The 19,512-nt window shown below is 41.2% G+C and overlaps 1 protein-coding gene across 1 annotated transcript; it reads left to right on the forward strand.

Moving 5' to 3' along the window:
* Positions 1-2,214: 2,214 nt before the first annotated feature.
* On the forward strand, positions 2,215-16,707 carry LOC308081816 (uncharacterized protein; the record flags this gene model as incomplete). Its single annotated transcript, XM_080423440.1, has 6 exons — positions 2,215-2,332; positions 4,071-4,263; positions 6,043-6,157; positions 9,510-9,969; positions 14,832-15,008; positions 16,683-16,707. The coding sequence occupies exons 2-6, from the start codon at positions 4,099-4,101 to the stop codon at positions 16,705-16,707; spliced, it is 942 nt and encodes a 313-aa protein (XP_080279566.1). The 5' UTR covers positions 2,215-2,332; positions 4,071-4,098.
* Between the last annotated feature and the right edge of the window lie 2,805 nt (positions 16,708-19,512).

Raw genomic sequence — 19,512 nt, forward strand, 5'->3', positions numbered from 1 at the left:
CTCCTCAACTATACACAGCTGAGAAATAGTTCAAGTTTAAAAACACACAAGGCATCAATAAGTCCTTCTAGGCAAATGCCTTGTTAAAAAGAAATGTCTTTAGTCTCCTTTTAAAAGCGTCAACGGACTGTGGTTCTCTCAGATGGTCAGGGAGGGCATTTCACAGTCGAGGAGCAGCTTCGTCTTGTGGGTTTGAGTGTGTTTGAATTTCCAGAGCCGAGGGAGCGGGTGGAGGTCGGGGGTTTGAGGAGTTCCTTTAGATAGGAGGGAGCATTGCTGTGGATGTACTGTAAGGTACGGAGGGAGACCTTGTACTCTACCCTAAATGAGACGGGAAGCCAGTGTAGGGAATGGAGTGTGGGTGTGATATTATGACAATAATGTTGCTATTGGATTAGTTGTTCATTTGTGAATGCTGTATAATACTGTTGAAAGGATAGAACCCACACACTGAACCCAGCTGGTTCACAATAATGATGATAATAAAAAAGTGCAACGTTTCAATCCATGTTGGATCTTCAAATGATCAAAACACTGTAGCCTATAATACTCCATCAGTTACATGTGATTTGATGTATATTAATTTGCTGTACAGTCAAATAAAAACATAAACACTCAGAGTATGCAGTCCTCCATACAGTTCAGCTACACACAAGGAACACTCCTCTCACTGAATCCAGCATCAACTGAGTTGATCTACACCAGGGGTCATAATACAAATAAACACCCATCATTTTATTAGATGTATTAGATTTAAAAGGTTCACCTATAATGACATGTTGAAAGTGATTAAATATTATTTTAGGGCACTGGTTCTCAATGTCAGGTCCAGGGACCATCAGGGGTCCCAGTGGATCCTTACAGGTCTGTAACTCTGAGAGTGTAAACATGGAACCAAATGGACCCTTACAGGTCTGTAACTCTGAGAGTGTAAACATGGAACCAATTGGACCCTTACAGGTCTGTAACTCAGAGTGTAAACATGGAACCAAATGGACCCAGGGGTCATCACCATACTGGCTTGTGGTGGACATTTTTGTCAAAATTCTATTTTTGCCACGGACATACAAATGAGTGGACAATAATATTAGCAGAAACACATAAAGAGCTATAACCCTAATATACTGTATAGTACAGTGTTCAAGGGACATTCTGGGTTCCTTATAGGTGGTCTGTAAGGTCCATGTGTACAACACCTGACCAGCCTGATGCAAACTAATATGTTTTCACTGCCAACAGTTTGGCTTGTTGTATTCATGAGGGTTTTATCACAAATAAATCCCCTGATGAAGACATAAGTCACAACAGTAGCAGCAGTAGCCTTTGAAATACATTATTTTTGCATCGAGGCCGTTTGTCTATTTTACATTTCCTCCTCAAAGACAGCTTTAAACTTGTTTTATTTTTCAATCAGCAGAATCGTTTCAGTCCATGTATATTAGAACTTAGTGCAGTGACACCTGAACATTGAGGACCATATAATACCATGTAAGCTGTGGTAGACTTTCAGCGTGGCCTAAAAAATAAAGATGTTTAAATGACAGATATATATCATGTCAAAATAAAATGTTTACGAGCAGACCCCTGACTCCTATAAATAGTCCAGAGAACAGAAGCAGTGAAGTGTTTCACTCAAGCATTGAGGTATGGATGATTATCCGTGCAGTAATGAATTCGGTCCACTGGGGGGCACTATCACACAGGAGAAACAACACACAGTATGTAGAGCAGATAGCTCTCTGAACACAATAGTAAATAGAAAGCAGGCTTTCTACAGGTTGGCCTTCTGTGGAAAACCACCGAGGTTACTACCATGATAATCAATAGATCTGATGTCCTTTAAAACCACCAAGGTTATTACCAAGATAAGCAATAGATCTGATGTCCTTTAAAACCACCAAGGTTACTACCAAGATAATCAATAGATCTGATGTCCTTTAAAACCACCAAGGTTACTACCAAGATAATCAATAGGTCTGATATCCTTTATATATTGTATATACTTTATCATAGTTTCAGGTTATTTGGTAAAACTGACACATTAAGATACTTAATTTATAAATGAGTTGTAGAGATTTAAATGAATATAAAATCAGAAACAATGTGGTGAGAATAAATGAATGAACAGAAGTCCCGTGAAAGATAAAAAGGATCAGAGAATCTGTGATCTGCTTGTTGAGACTCTTTGATCATCGATTAGTCTCCCCTGCAGAGGAAGAGGAGGAGCTTAGCAACACTTGGGTCTAATGCTAATGCTAATGCTAACAACAAGACTCGTCTGTGGTGTTGTTTACGTTTCGTAACCCTGGTGATTATTTATCTGCACTAAGCGGTGAGTCAAAGCTGTGTTTATTATTATTGTTCATTGGTTGGTAATAATGTTTGTGTATTTATTGCTGCTCCCCGTTAGCCACGGTTAGTATGCTAACGTTACAACGATGTATTCTTAGATCAAGACAAGACGATGTTTTACATGTTTATACCTACGAGAGTCTTAGCTCCACCCCCCAGTTTGTCCTGGAATGTCACTAGTAAAGCCCGTATTTCTCCAAACATGTACAAATGCTAAATATAATGTGTTTACCCGCTTGATCCAAATGTTAACTATGTGTACGGAGGGTTTGTCCATATGTTTCAATAAAGAAGTGTTTTAATCCCGTCTGTGGCCGAACGTAATTTTTCCTCCCTCGGTTACATTGAGTGTAATTCCAGCTTTCACTTGATGCGCCCGTCACTACCGCCCATTGTGAACTTCCGACTTGCTCTTTAAATGAGCAGATCTACAAGCACACAACATGTTTTAAATTAGCAGATCTACAAGCTCACCGCATGTTTTAAATGAGCAGATCTACAAGCTCACAACACGTTTGAAATGAGCAGATCTACAAGCTCACAACGTTTTAAATGAGCAGATCTACAAGCTCACAGCATGTTTTAAATCAGCAGATCTACAAGTTCACAGCATGTTTTAAATCAGCAGATCTACAAGCTCACAGCATGTTTTAAATTAGCAGAGCTACAAGCTCACAGCATGTTTTAAATGAGCAGATCTACAAGCTCACCGCCTGTTTTAAATGAGCAGATCTACAAGCACACAACATGTTTTAAATGAGCAGATCTACAAGCTCACAACATGTTTTAAATGAGCAGATCTACAAGCTCACAACACGTTGTAAATGAGCAGATCTACAAATTAACAATGACATTTTGTTTGATTCTTTCTTATATATATTTGTTTATTCATCACAGTGGTTCTCAATCTTTTCAGGCCGAGACCCCCCAAAATAAACATATTTTAACTGGGACCCCCCACCCTGACAAGCACTTGGAGAGTTGAGGCTTTACATGTAGTTTGACTCTGTTCCACAGATAAATACGTGAGCCGTTTTGAGCTTGTAGATCAGCTATTTTCTTTGCATCTTTCTTAAATAATATTTGACAATTTGGCCAATGCTTGACAATTTTTTTATAGTATACAGTAGTTTGTACATTACTTTTAAAGCAGTATCAGAATCACAATCAGGTTTATTGTCACATCACAGGTTTACAAGGTCAAAAAGCGTTTTTGTACATCGTTCCCATCGCAACGTTATTTCCATAGAAAGAAGAGGGGGGAGGAGGAAGAGGGGTGGGGCGGGGGCAAGTGGGAAGGAGATCAAACAAGAGAACAACAGAAGGCCAAACAAGTTATCTACATATTTACAATAGTACCTGAGATAAAAGAAATGACTAAGGTGCCTGAGCATAGCAGCAATGTATGTATACTGTGCATGATATACTTATGGACGTTAAGGTGCTTAGAGAAAAAAGAGCACAGTAATGGTCAAAAGTAATCAATGTGCAGATACCCTGTATACACTTATGCTGTATGTTGGTTTGTTTACTGTTGAGTGAGAGAAAACAATATTGCACATTAAGCTTCATCTGGGGACCCCCCTGGGGGTGGACATCATTGTTGAAATGAAACATTGTAACCGTAGGCTACCTGTGTACATTTGTGAAAATGCTACATTCTCTATGAAGCTGCCAGAGAGAAAGGCAGCAAGCGTATTGAAGTCTCCTCTTTTCAGGGCGTAACATTCTCAGCTGGTTGACAAGATGGAAGGAGCTGCATGGATGCATTGGGGGGCTGTGGAGACCAGAGAGACTGGCCTGGAGACGTTCACAGGGGGAGGAGGAGGAGGAGGAGAACATATTAGCACCCCCCATGGCCTGGAGGATCACAATGATGGGAAAGTGGCTGGACATCCCAGTGAAACAGAGGTTAGTGGATTCAATGTGATCTCCTTCCTTTTGAAAAGGTTCACCTAGAATGACATGACCAACATAGCCTGGACACCAGGTTGAAAGTCTTCAGTGTTCAATTGTGAAGCTACATTTATTTAAATTTTGATATAACTATAGTCTAAATGGAATAGTCACTACTTCTTTTATTTTACTCTGTGTGCACGTGCATGCGTCCAGAGAAGTGTCTGTATTAGAGACAGTCTGCACTTTTGAGCCCAGCCTAGAGGAAACTTTTATGACCACGGTCATTAAATATCAACCACTCCTATATTAATATCCTACTATATAATTGGAGTAACCTCTGTCTGTCTGTCTGTCTTGGTGTCTTGGGTCGACCGGGTATGGGCTAGTGGAAACTAAATGCCACAGGGAGGAGGCCGAGGAGGTGGAGGGAGTTTGAACACTGACAGCTACAGAACGTAGATTGAACGTAGATGACTTTTTCTGTGAATTGAGCACAAAGGCTCAATTCACAGACCCCAATGTCAACAAGCCAAAGTGCTTTGTTGGGTTAATCCTCTTAACAGACCTTGTATTGCACTGTACTTTCCTTTGCTTTAAAAAAAAACTGTTAATAAAGTATTCAATCAATCAATGAAAACAATGTTGAGCATGTAAAACAAACAGAGATGTTGGTCTGCTTAAAAAGACCTCCTGAGATGCATTGTGAGAATGAAGGCGTGTGTGAGTTACATTGTAGCGAATGAGAATGAAGTGAGGTTGAACGTGGAGAGACAGACTGACTTGTGGTGTATGTATGAACTAACATGTTAGCTGAATGGAGGTGGGGGGGGTCCGGAGGAGAGTGAGCTAACAGTGTACACCTCCTGCCTTCCGTGCATGAACTATCGCTACGCTGGATTTAAGGTTACATTCACATGTCATATGTGTTACAATAAGCATGTCACTCAGTACTCTATGGGTATAGGTAACAGCGTCTCCGCCATATGTGGAGCCAATTATATCAGAGACAGTACAGTACTTTGCCAGACTTTTTGACTCCTTTTTGGGCATCAAGTTGTTGAAAGTTGAAACCCTCTAACAACCAGTCTGTGGGTATAATGTCCTAGGCTGCCAAATATAAAAACAAATAGTCTGCACCTATAGACAAATCCACAGACGCGCTGCCTGTAGCTGCCATTGCTGCGGTGTCGCGGTGCGGAGCGTTGACACCGCAGCTATGGCTGCCTACAGGCAGCGCGTCTGTGGATTGGTCTATAGCCCAGCTCTGAGATGGTATATGTATGATTCTTTGGATTTTACTGCGATATGTTGTATCTTAACTATGCATTGAAAGGTTCAATATTATGTTCATGTGATAACTGTATTTTAGGCTCTGCTTTGGGGGCTTTGTGATCTCAGATTCTGTGTCATGCTTGCACAGGTAATCTATAGTATCACAGGAGCAGAGTCACACCGCCAAACTGAATGCAATAACATTGCAGTAAATGGTTAATCCTGAGCTGAAGTGTCTAACCTAACTGTACCTTTAATATGTGTTTCCTATGCTCTCCTTTATGTGGACATGGATACATTGTTATATTGTGTGTGTGTGTGTGTGTGTGTGTGTGTGTGTGTGTGTGTGTGTGTGTGTGTGTGTGTGTGTGTGTGTGTGTGTGTGTGTGTGTGTGTGTGTGTGTGTGTGTGTGTGTGTGTGTGTGTGTGTGTGTGTGTGTGTGTGTGTGTGTTGTATAAAGCAGATGTCTACCAGTGATGTCCATCTATCCAGTCACAACTCACAACATGTTTCCTCAGCACTGCATGAATTCCTACGACTCAGCAGCCCTGACTCAGGAACTGAGCTCTGCTGCCCCCTGGAGGACTGCTGCCTACATGACTCCCATCTACTGCACTGACACTGAGACAGGCTGTGAGTAACACACACACACCATAAAGTTTAAACCAGATGTCAAATAGAGTTTTTGGGCGGTGAAACCGCCCCTATATGTGAGGTTTGGACATCGACATTCGCTGCACTGTGATTGGCCACCATTGTACCCCCCCACCCATTGCACCCCCCCAACCCTGCGCTGTGATTGGCCACCATTGTACCCCCCTAACCCTGCACCGTGATTGGCCAATCACAGTCTATTCAGGACTGTGATTGGCTAGTGAAACATGACACATGTGCATAGCCCTATAAATAGGACTATGCACTTAAAAAAAACTCATTTTTTTAAGTTAGGGGTGTACAATGGTTTGTCCACAATATTACTTTTCTTTAAGTGAACTTCCATCACTGTGATGACCACTGTGACCACACCGCCCACTTCACACTGGGTGTGTTTTTGGGCGGTGAAACCGCCCCTATATGTGAGGTTTGGACATCGACATTCGATTGCACCCCCCCAACCCTGCGCTGTGATTGGCCACCAGTGTACCCTCCTAACCCTGCACCGTGATTGGCCGATCACAGTCTATTCAGGACTGTGATTGGCTAGTGAAACATGACACATGTGCATAGCCCTATAAATAGGACTATGCACTTAAAAAAAACACAATATTACTTTTCTTTAAGTGAACTTCCATCACTGTGACCACACCGCCCACTTCACACTGTGTGTGATTTTTTAAATTATTTTTTATTATTATTTAGAGTAGCCAATAATAATCTTTTCCCCATTTTTCTCCCCAATTTAGTCCTTATGCCAATTAATTCCTCTCCACACACATGTATGTGTTGTCACTGCTGTTGTATCCTACTGACTCACCTACCAGTGAGGAGCCCCCACCAGGAGGACATAGAGTCTTTGTTTTACTCCTCCCGCACAACACTCCCTGCTGACAGGTGCCGCACCAGCTGGTAGGAATACATGCAGTGACATATATCACCCTCCTCCCTGCCCGGCTTCCCTCCCCCGAACACGGGCCAGTTGTGTTCGCAGAGCACTTGACAAAGCCGGATGCACCACAGTGGACTCGAACCCACAACCTCCGTTGTGGTGGGCAGGGACTTTACCACTGAGCCACCCGAGCGCTACAAATAGAGGTTTTTACCATAGCCAATAGTCAAAAGGGTAGGAGGAGAATAAGTTCCGGCAGCTGGTCAACATTTTATACTTCACTCTCTCAATGTGTGAATAATGTCCATTTCATACATGTGACACAATGTGGTAAAATATACACATTATTGGAAATTGATCGGGCTGATTATAGTCCAATCAGAATGTAAATATGTCTGATCTGGGCACTGCAGAGCCTCAAACCAATCTTTGAATACCTTCTGTATGTCATTAACCAGGGGTTCAGTGGTCACTTCACACGACACCACAGTGTTCAGATTTGTTTTTGGGCAGAATCACACGCACGCACATGCACGGATGTGCACGCGTGTGCACGCTAGAACGCGTTCCCTCAAATCTGGATTCATGAGCCAGGTACCCAAATAGCTACTTTTCACAGCAGGTTTACAGGCGAGTGTGCACATGTATCCTCACTCCTCAGTCCATTCATACACGCTATATAAGCATTGTGGCTACAGTAGGCCTAGTGCTGCCCAGTGCTGCCAGTATCCTATCTGCTACAGTAGGCCTACTGCTGCCCAGTGCTGCCAGTATCCTATCTGCACGCTAAAAGAATGCCTCAGCCACCAGCAAAGCTAACTTTTTAGTTTCAGCTCCTATAATTCAAGGCATTCCTTGAGAAGATTTACAAAGACTAAAACAAAGTTAAGTGGGATGAACTCAGATAAATGAAGGTTCTGTTTTAACAATGAAGTCACTATTTTGTCTTCTGTGGTTCTCAAAGTGGGACCCCCAGGGGTCCTTGAGGGGGTTTCAGGGAGTCCCAGCTAAATGAGTTATAGTTAAAGGACGATGGTACAATTTTTTTCTCCTCGGTTTGTGTCTCAGAGGAGGGCTGTGGACAGTTCAGAGTCCCGTCTACCAGTGACATCATCAATGGGGAATCCAAGCTAGTAGAAACTTCAGGCTTTCTATTCCTGGAAAGTTGCGATGCAATAATAGAAGCCATCGTTCTCACGTTAATAAAAATCGAAATAAAAAATGTGAAATCTTCTTGGAAAAAAAATCCTGCCTAACGATGATGTCACTGGTAGACAGGTTTCTGTACTGTCCACAGTCCTACGAGACACAGACCGAGTAGAAAATAATGGTACCATTTTATCATGAGTATTAGTGAGGACCAATTATATGAAGATAGGTTGAAAATGGGTGAAGTCGTCCTTTAAGAACCAAATGGACCCTTATGGGTCTGTAACTCTGAGAGTGTAGTCAGTGTACAAATGGAACCACATGGACCCTTATGGATCTGTAACTCTGAGAGTGTACAAATGGAACCAAATGGACCCTTATGGGTCTGTAACTCTGAGAGTGTAGTCAGTGTACAAATGGAACCACATGGACCCTAATCTCTCAAGAACAGATTCTGCTCTGCGTTGGAATCTGTCGTGAAGGTTCGTCATAACGTGTACACACTGGGCTACAAGTGGGCGTGCCTTCAGATCAGGAAGCAGGCCGCGCTTTACCCAATCAAATGTAGTGGGCGGGATTTACGTGTCCGCCGATCCTTCCCCACTCGAAACCAAACAAAACTAATTTAACAATAGCGTCCGCGGAGCAGACAAAACCACGAAAAGATATTCACATTTTAACTTGCTCTTTCATCATAGAAACAAGTGGGCTTATAACCAAAACGATCCATGTTCTCTGGGAGAAGTGGTGTTAGTGTTCTGTGTAGAAATATTGTTAGTGGGAATGAAAACATAGTCGCACCACCGGAAGTGAAACGCTGAAGGCAGACCAAAACCCCGGTTTCCTTGCGCACGGGTGCTACGTCGTCATTGTCCCAGAGCCAAGTGAGATAGTACAAACAGCAGAGGGCGCTGTTTTTCCTTCTCATTTGGTTCTAGGTTCCCAGATTGCATGGACCCTTATGGATCTGTAACTCTGAGAGTGTACAAATGGAACCAAATGAACAGGTCCTTTTAGTTATATTTGTACACTCAGAGTTATGTGGGTTATATAAAGGTTATATAAAGGTTTGAACACACCTGTTAACTGATGTGTAGGTCAGTACAGATGCATAGTACTTGTGAACACTAATTCATTCTTAGTACTGTACACAAACATGTTGACAATTGTCACGTGACAATATAAAAAGAAGATATACAAATTATTACAAAACAAAACGATAAGTATAAGAATCAAGCTGATACAATCAGATAACACACTATGTTAACTTGACCTCTTCTCACCTCCTAGATCTCTCACTCCTTCCAGTGCTTAAAGAGGAGGTTTCCTCTGAACAGCAGGAAAGGAGTCCCAGTCTGGTCCATGTGAAACTAGAACCTACACAGATTAAAGAGGAACAGGAGGAGACGAGTCCCAGTCTGGTCCAGATGAAACTAGAACCTCCACAGATTAAAGAGGAGGAGGAGGAGGAGTTACTGCAAAGACCAGAGGAGGCTGCAGGGTCATCGTTGACATTACTAGCAGTAAAGAGTGAAGATGATGATGAAAACAGAGAGACAGAGCCTCTAGCCAGCACCTCAACTGAACACATGAAAACACAAGCTGATGTAGAGGACTGTGGAACATCACAGCCAACTACTGATGACCAGCTCCTCTCTTCACACTGTTCTGAATCTGACATTACTGAGGACAGTGATGACTGGCCTTCACACTGTTCTGAATCTGATACTGAAGACACTAATGAACAGCAGTCAGCTTTTAACACACTGAAATCACACAAAAAACACATGAAGACTCATACAGGGAAAACACCCTTTGCTTGTTCAGTTTGTAAGAAAAGCTTTACGCAACTTCAACATATGAAAACACATATGAGGACTCATACAGGGGAAAAGCTGTTTGCATGTACTGTTTGCAGCAAAAAATTCAATCAAAGTGGAAGTCTGAAAAAACACATGAGGACTCATAGAGGTGAAAATCCCTTTGCTTGCACAGTATGTAGCAAAACATTTTCCCATAGTGGAAATATGAAGAAACACATGAGGATTCATACAGGGGAAAAGCCATTTTCTTGTTCAGTTTGTAGCAAACGCTTTAAGCAGTCTGAGCACCTGAAATTACACATGAGAACTCATACAGGGGAAAAGCCCTTTGCTTGCACAGTTTGTAACAAAAGCTTTAGAAGAGCTGGACATATGAAAACACACATGATGATTCATACAGGTGAAAAGCCCTTTGCTTGCACAGTTTGTAGTCAAAACTTTAACCGAGTTGACACTCTGAAAGAACACATGAAGATTCATACAGGTGAAAAGCCCTTTGCTTGTACAGTTTGTAGTCGAAGCTTTAACCGAGCTAACACTCTGAAAGAACACGTGAGGATTCATACTGGTGATAAGCCCTTTGCTTGTACAGTTTGTAACAAAATCTTTAGACAAGCTAGCACTCTGAAAGAACACGAGGATTCATGTGATTCATGTGTTCTGCACAATATGTAGCAAAGGCTTTAACACTATTGCATTAATGAAGAAACACATGAGGATTCATACAGGCAAAAAGCCCTTTGCTTGCACAGTTTGTAGTAAAAGCTTTAACCGAACTGACGCTCTCAAAGTACACATGAGGATTCATACAGGTTAAAAGGCTTGCACAGTTTGTAGTCAATGCTCCAGAACTGGTTGTACTGTCTGTAACAGGACTTGATATAACGTAGCAATGGACACAGTCTTCGTCTCAAATGTGAACAGAATACTACTGTCTTCCTTCATCTCAGTAGCTTCTAGCAGCTGGTCTTTAAATAAAAAGAAGCATAATTAAATTTGATTGTAAAAAAATAAAACTGGATGTAACCGTATGAACTTTAACTCCTGTCTCATCTATATCACGTTCTTTAAAAAGGTCAGTATACTTTTCTGTTTGCCCATGCCCATTTTATATTATATTTTATTATTATTTACTATGCTCAAGTCTAACTAGTTTTAATTGTATAAAAATCTCCTTTTATAATGAGCTTCTTAATGCTATCAATGTTTTATGCAAAGCACACGTGTACAGCACAAACCTATACAAAATTACTAGTGATACTATATTACTTTAAAATAAAATTCAAAACAATGCTCCCCTTTCATTACATTGTTGAATTGATCCATATATTATTTATGTAAATAAGGTTTTCCATACTGCATACTTAATGTTATAAAAAAAAAAAAACATGATTACAATTATAAGTATGCAGTATCATAACTACATCTTTGGTGTTTACAAAACACCAAACTGTTTGAAAATCGGATGAAAATTGAGCACGCAATGGTTATTTCATAGTACATGCACCATAGACATAATGTTATGAATGACTGTCCCAAGATGGCCGCGGTTGAGCTACGCTTTCGACGCCCCCTTGAGCCATCTAGCCTTTATATATATCTATGGAGCTGTCACTCCAGACAGCCGTGGGGGCGTGTTTGGGTTCAAGGGAAGCACGCAGCGTTGACTCACATTGTAAGACTGGAATGCGGGAATTCCATAAAGGTATTCACCTGTTTCCTAGGCTGTGTGTTTTCCACTTCCTGTCGATTTGATCCAATGAAATCCAATGAAACTGGTCAGATGACCAATGATATCCAATGAAATCGACAGGAAGTGGAAAACACAGCCTAGGAAACAGGTGAATAATATAACTAGAGGGCGGATTGCCCCGCCCCCAGCTATCATTTCAATGAATGTGCTCAGTGGCGTTTTGAAGCACCCGGAAGTAAGAATAGGAACCAATATGCAACCAATATGAACCAATGGAATGTATCCATGGGTCGTGACGAGTCGTGAGCATGCGCACAAAACGGGAGATGCACGCGCTGTAGCATTTAAGTGCATTCTCAGATTTGACCACCAGGCTTGGCCGCTTCACTGTTCTACCGTAGTTCTGGGGGCTTGGGGAATTCTCGTACTATCTCAATGAGGAAGTTCCAATGTTTGGAACTACAGCCCACGCTTTGCGGCGAGACGCGAGATCAAAGCGTGTAACTTTCTCTCTCTATGGGTCTGCTGCGGACAGAATAAGGAAATGGAGAAACAGTGCGTCTGAGTTTAAGAAGCTTTTTTACACAACCTACTGTTCAGGTAGGCTACAATATGAATATTTATGCTTGAATGATTGAATACATTGTTCAGTGATTTTGTTTATGTTTAGATTAACATTCTGACCTAATATTGAGTGACTTAGAAACACCGCTCATTGTACAAGACGACTCATATTATGTGGTTAGCCACAAGCAGTGGTGGCAAAAGTACTCAAATATTTTACTTGAGTAAAAGTATAAATACTGAAACGTAGAAATACTCTATTACAAGTAAAAGTCCGGAATTCAAAATGTACTTGAGTAAAAGTACAAAGGTATTATAGTATTAAAATATACTTAAAAGTACCAAAAGTAAAAGTACTCATTATGCAGAATTTTCTGTTTCACAAGTTCAACATGTATGCAAATCATTTGAACATAGCAGATCTACAAGCTTCACAATGTGTCGCATTGTGAGCTTGTAGATCTGCTATTTTCAAATAGCCAAAGTTTAAATAGGGCTGAAGGGATAATATATGTTTTGTAATAATAATCAAAATCTTCAAAGTAACTAGTAACTTAAGTTTTCAAATAATTGTAGTGGAGTAAAAGTACAATATTTGTCTCTGAGATGTAGTGGAGTAGAAGTAAAAGTACTGAAAACTGGAAATACTCTAATAAAGTAAAAATACCAAAAATGTTTTACTCAAGTACAGTACTTGAGTAAATGTGCTTAGTTACTTTACACCACTGATTATGAGCTCCTTTCTGTCAATCATTTCCTTGCAGGTGATTAATTATTTATTGTGTCGCAGTTTGGAAGCGCTCGTTTTCAATAAGGCAACGTCCTGCTGCCTCCTGCATAGGCCTGTTACAATTATTACATAATCCTCTAATCACAATTATTTGAGATGATCGCAATTATTTTTGCATAATCGTCATAATCTTCTCCATGTTGAAAAATGTTTTTCAAATATTAAACATAGCAGAAATAGCTGATCTAGAAGCTTACAACGTGTCACTTAGTGACACGTTGTAAGCTTGTAGATCAGCTATTTCTGCTATGTTTCTGCTATGTTACCTGCTATGTTATCTGTATAAAATTATTAAATATGTCAATAATGTATTTGTATATTTAAGTTATTTGTCATATCTGTTCTGTGCCATTTTTCATTACGAAGCCTAAAAGGCAAACAGAAATTTAATTTGTATTAATATGTCCCAATGTTCAATGCCACACACACAATTAAATCGTTAATCACTATTATTTGAGGGACAATTAATCGTCAACTTAAAGTTGTAATGGTGACAGCCTGACTCCTGCATTATGTGCCATTTAGAAACGGGTGATACATGGTAGCAAGCGCTTCCAAACTCCAAATGCTCTAAAAAAGAATGTATGGGTGTGGTTAACGTATGATACATTTGTGTTAAATTCCTCCACGAACTACTTATGCCCAGAAATATAACATAAACAATAACAACAAAATGGTTACTTTATTTATTTCCGATGCATTTTAATTTGATTATTTAAGTTTAGTTTTTTTCATAAGATTCATACCTCCATACTTACCTTACTACTTACATGATTGCTTCTTTCGCCTTTTTAAGAAGAAAAATAGAAATGGGAATAATAATATACCTTAGATGGCACAGTAACAGAAGTATATTTATAAGGTTGATAATGTATGTGTGTGTGCAGGCCTGGCGACGCCCCTTAAACCAGACCATCTAGTCCCTTAAGTCAAGAATGCCAGTTAAAAAAAACTACTTTTTATTTAATAGCATTTCGGCGTCAAGCCTTGCTCAGCATGTTAAAAGGATCCCTGGCTAATAAGCCAAATATGCACATTACATTATTTTAATTGTCCTATAACTAAAATGTAAAATTAAAAACACTTTAAAGATTGTATTTATTTTATCAACTTGCGACGAGCGTTGCCCCTCTTGAGTAAAAGATTAACTGTTTGTAAAATAAATAAAATATGAAATGTTTTATTTTAGTTATAGAAGGCAATTATAATGTAATATTAAGGCATATTTGGCTTATTAGATCCTTGTAAGAAAGTCAGTGGTGTTGTGTGTCATACCGAAAATGCTTTGAAAACAGCAGATCTACATGCTCACAATGCGTCGCAAAGTGGCGTTTTGTGAGCTTGTAGATCTGCTATTTTCAAATAGCCTAAGTATGCGTAGGGCTGAAGTGGTGAATGTATGTTTTGTAATGATCATCAAAATCTACAAAGTAACTAAAGTTTTCAAATTATTGTAGTGGAGTAAAAGTACAATATTTGCCTCTGAGATGTAGTGGAGTAGAAGTAAAAGTATTAAAAATTGGAAGTACTCCAGTAAAGTAAAAGTACCTCCAAATTTTACTTAAGTACAGTTCTTGACACCACTGGAAATAACTATTCGGCAGTGGAAACAAAATAATAAAATAATAATTAATAACATACACATAATTGTTCAAATGAAACATTGTTAATTTTTGTACCCATGTGAGAGAAAGGCAGCAAGCGTATTGAAGTCTCCTCTTTTCAGGGCGTAACATTCTCAGCTGGTTGACAAGATGGAAGGAGCTGCATGGACGCATTGGGGGGCTGTGGAGACCAGAGAGACTGGCCTGGAGACGTTCACAGGAGGAGGAGGAGGAGGAGGAGAACATATTAGCACCCCCCATGGCGTGGAGGATCACAGTGATGGGAAAGTGGCTGGACATCCCAGTGAAACAGAGGTTAGTGGATTCAATGTGATCTCCTTCCTTTTGAAAAGGTTCACCTAGAATGACATGACCAACATAGCCTGGACGCCAGGTTGAAAGTGTAACCGGAACGCTCGGTACAGCAACCTACGGTAGTGGCTCAGGAGGAGGTAGAGCGGCCGCTTGGGAACCGAAAAGTTCCCAGTTCGATCCCGGGCTCCCCCAGAGTTAGTGTCGAAGTGTCCTTGAGCAAGACACTGAACCCCTAATTACTCCCGATGAGCAGGTTGTTGGTGCCTTGCATGGTTTCGAGTGTGAATGTGTGTGTTAATGGGTGAATGTAATGCACAATCATTGTAAAGTGCCTTGGATAAAGGCGCTGTATAAATGCATTTACCATTTACAAGCGGAACAGTTAGTACCAGCGAGGCGGAGCACTCAGTCCGTTTGATGAGAACAGACTACAGCCCCTTATATTAATTTAGGAACCAGTTACAGAGGTCGCCGGACTTGTGGGTCTGACTGTTTCTAGGTCCCCGGATTTGACTGTGTGTGTGTGTGTGTGTGTGTGTGTGTGTGTGTGTGTGTGTGTGTGTGTGTGTGTGTGTGTGTGTGTGTGTGTGTGTGTGTGTGTGTGTGTGTGTGTGTGGGTCTGCACTCAAGTCAAGGATGTCATAAAACATGTTGACCAGAACGATGCTAAACATTTAACACATTTCTGCCTCACTGTCTCAATGTGTGGATAATGTCCATGTGCTGATTGTATGACGTTCTGCATAGTAGTGTACATTTGTATGTTTTCTTAAATGTCATCATGATTTGAGTGCGTTAAATAAGCCAGTTTAGAGGACCTTGTATTGTGAATTGTACTTCCATGTACTGTTTCCATGTCTTTTCTAAATAAAGTATTCAATCAATCAAACTCAGCAAAACTGAGCACAATGTGATCAAATATACTGATGAAAAACTTAAAACTGTCTGGTCAGAGCCATAGTTTCAGTGGCCTTGTGGTTATAGTGTCCGCCCTGTCAGGGTTCAGCCCCCAGCCTGGCCATTCCAAAGATTATAAAAATGGGACCCAATGCTTCCCTGCTTGGCACTATGACATACTAGTGTCACGTCCAGGTGATGTTCTTGTACATCAAGCAGCCTCACACTACAGAAACAGGAGATAGAAGCACCATAGAAGACAGAGAAGCACCATAGGAAGCCATATACAGTTTACAGTTAGGCATTTAGCAGACGCTATTAATCCAGAGCGATTTACAGTAAGCAATGACACAAGATAATACATCAAATGCATAGAAATAGCAATCTAATAATAAAGTAGTACATAAGTAAACCAATAATCTAATAATAACTAATGCATACGTAAACTAATACCTATCATCAGCCTACATTGAAACTATACACACTATAGGATGCCATGTCAACAGTGACCTGGCATCTGTCTTTGGGCCCACATATGGGCCACATCTCTCAGGAATTGTTGTTTACCAAGGCTACTTTGATCCATAGATTCACATGGAATGGAAGTGCTTTGCTGTGTGGTGATTCACATATGTAATTTCCAGTGCGGCTTGACAAAAATGTAAAAAGACAATAAAATAATCATTACTAAACAATTCAATCAGTAGAAGAATAAATCTGATACAATCAGAAAATACATTGAGTTGTTCTCTGCTGACATAACCTCTCTCCTTCTAGGTCTCTCACTCCTTCCTGTGTGTAAAGAGGAGGTTTCCCCTGAACAGCAGGAGAGGAGTCCCAGTCTGGTCCAGGTGAAACTAGAACCTCCACAGATTAAAGAGGAACAGGAGGAGGAGTTACTTCAAAGACCAGAGGAGGCTTCAGGGTCATCGTTGACATTGCTAGCAGTGGAAAGTGAAGATGATGATGAAAACAGAGAGACAGAGCCTCTAGCCAGCACCTCAACTGAACACATGAAAACACAAGCTGATGTAGAGGACTGTGGAACATCACAACCAACTAGTGATGACCAGCTCCTCTCTTCACACTGTTCTGAATCTGATACTGAAGACAGTGATAAGCAGGGGACCAGTGAACAGCAGTTAGCTTCAAACACACTGAAATCACACAAGACACGTGTGGAAGGACAAAGGTTGTCTCAGAACATGAACTCATCAAAACAAACACCATCCATGAGGAGTCAAACAGGAAAGAAAAGCTTTTGTTGTACAGAGTGTGGCAAATTCTTGGGTAGCAAGGCTGATCTGAAAATTCACATGAGGATTCATACAGGGGAAAAAACATTTGTTTGCACAGTTTGTAACAAAGGCTTTAACAAATCTTTAGATCTGAAAACTCATACAGGGGGAGACACTGATGAGCAGGAGACCAGTGAAACGGGAAAGAAAATATTTTGTTGTACAGTGTGGCAAAGTCTGTGGTTACAAGTTCGAACTGAAAATACACCTGAGGAGTCATACAGGGGAAAGGCCATTTGCGTGTTCAGTTTGTAGCAAAAGCTTTATGCAATTTCCACATTTGAAAGCACATATGAGGACTCATTCAGGGGAAAGGCCATTTTCTTGTTCAGTTTGTAGCAAACATTTTACCCAACCTCAAAATTTGAAAATTCACATGAGGACTCATACGGGGGAAAAGCCATTTGCTTGTGAAATTTGTAGCAAAAGTTTTAGCCAAAAAACTACTTTGATAACACATATGAGGCTTCATACAGGGGAAAGGCCATTTTCTTGTTCAGTTTGTAGCAAAAGTTTTAACGGATTTTCGAGTCTGGAATCGCACACAAGGACTCATACAGGGGAAAAGCCATTTGCTTGTACAATTTGTAACAGAAGATTTCATGAATTTCAACAAGTGAAAATGCACATGAAACCCCATTTTCTTGTTTAGTTTGTGGCAAACGCTTTAACCGAAAGCAAAATCTGAAAATCCACATGAAGATTCATACAGGAGAAACCCCATTTGCTTGTTCGGTTTGCAGCAAACACTTTGGTCATACTAATAATCTGAAAAGCCACATGAAGACTCATACGGGGGAAAGGCCATTCGCTTGTACTGTTTGTAGCAAACGCTTTGGCCATGCTAATAATCTGAAAAGCCACATGAAGACTCATACGGGGGAAAGAATCAGAATCAGAATCAGAATCAGAATCAGTTTTATTGTCACATCACAGGTTTACAAGGTAAAAAAGTGGGTGAAATTCGTTTTTCTACATCGTTCCCATCGCAACGTTAATTTCCATAGAAAGAAGAGGGGGGGGGGGAGAAGAAGAGGGGTGGGGGGCAGTGGGAAGGAGATCAAAAACAAGAGAACAACAGAAGGCCAGACAAGTTATCTACATATTTACAAAGTACTTGAGATAATAAAAAACTAAGGTGCCTGAGCATAGCAGCAATGTATGTATACTGTGCATGTTATACTTATACTGTGCATGATATACATATGGACGTTAAGGTGCTTAGAGAAAAAAAGAGCACAATAAAAAAAGACCAAAAAAAAGTCAGTGCGTTATACATGGGATTAAGGTGCAAAAGGTCAGTGCGTGTCCACCTAGGGTGGACTGACCCTAGTATAATCCGCAAGTAGCTCCATGAGGGAGTGCAACAAAAAAGTCATTTGTACCTGGTGTAGTCCACAGGTGTGTCCGAGGGGGAGCTAAGTCCAAGTCACTGTCCCTGGTATAATCCACAGGTGTGTTCATGAAGAGCCAGAAAAGTTTTTTTTTCCGCCTGCTGTCAGGCTGCTGAACAAGGCTTATGCCTCATTCAGCATCCTGACAGCAGCCGGGTTAAAACTACACCAGTACCTGGTGGTGGAACTCTTGATACTGCGGTAGAGCCCCTTGCCCGGTCGCGGTCGTTGTAGGGGTTTGAACAGTCTGTGACTTGGGTGGTGCTTGTCCTTGATGATGCGCTTGGCTTTGACCACGCACCGCTTTTTGTACAGTTCCTGGAGTGCTGGGAGCTCGATTCCCATTATCCGCTCTGCCGATCGCACTACTCGCTGTAGGCTGATCTTTTCTCGGGCAGTGCAGTTCCCGTACCAGGCCGTGACACAGCCTGTTAGGATGCCTTCAACAGAACTGTTGTAATACAGCCTGAGGATGCGATGTCCTACTCCGAGCTTCTTCAGGCGGCGGAGCCAGTACAGTCGCTGCTGAGCCTTTTTCCTCACGTGTTTGGTGTGCGTCTCCCATTTGAGGTCCTCCTCGATGTGTACTCCGAGGAACTTAAACTCGCTGACCCTTTCCACTGCAGCACCGTCGATGAGGATGGGCGCATGGTCTCTCCGCGGCCTCCTGAAGTCCACGATCAGTTCTTTGGTCTTGTCGACGTTAAGAGAGAGGTTGTTCTCCCGGCACCAGCGTGCCAGTGAGTTGATCTCCTCTCTATAGTCAGACTCGTCGTTGTTGACGATTCGGCCTATCACTGTCGTGTCGTCCGCGTACTTTATGATGGTGTTGGAGACATGTGTGGCTGTGCAGTCATACGTGTACAGGGAGTAGAGGAGAGGGCTCAGCACGCATCCCTGGGGTGCTCCGTTGTT

The sequence above is a fragment of the Gymnoscopelus braueri genome (assembly GCF_963280865.1).
Source record: "Gymnoscopelus braueri genome assembly, chromosome: 3".
In the NCBI taxonomy this organism is placed as follows: Eukaryota; Metazoa; Chordata; class Actinopteri; order Myctophiformes; family Myctophidae; genus Gymnoscopelus; species Gymnoscopelus braueri.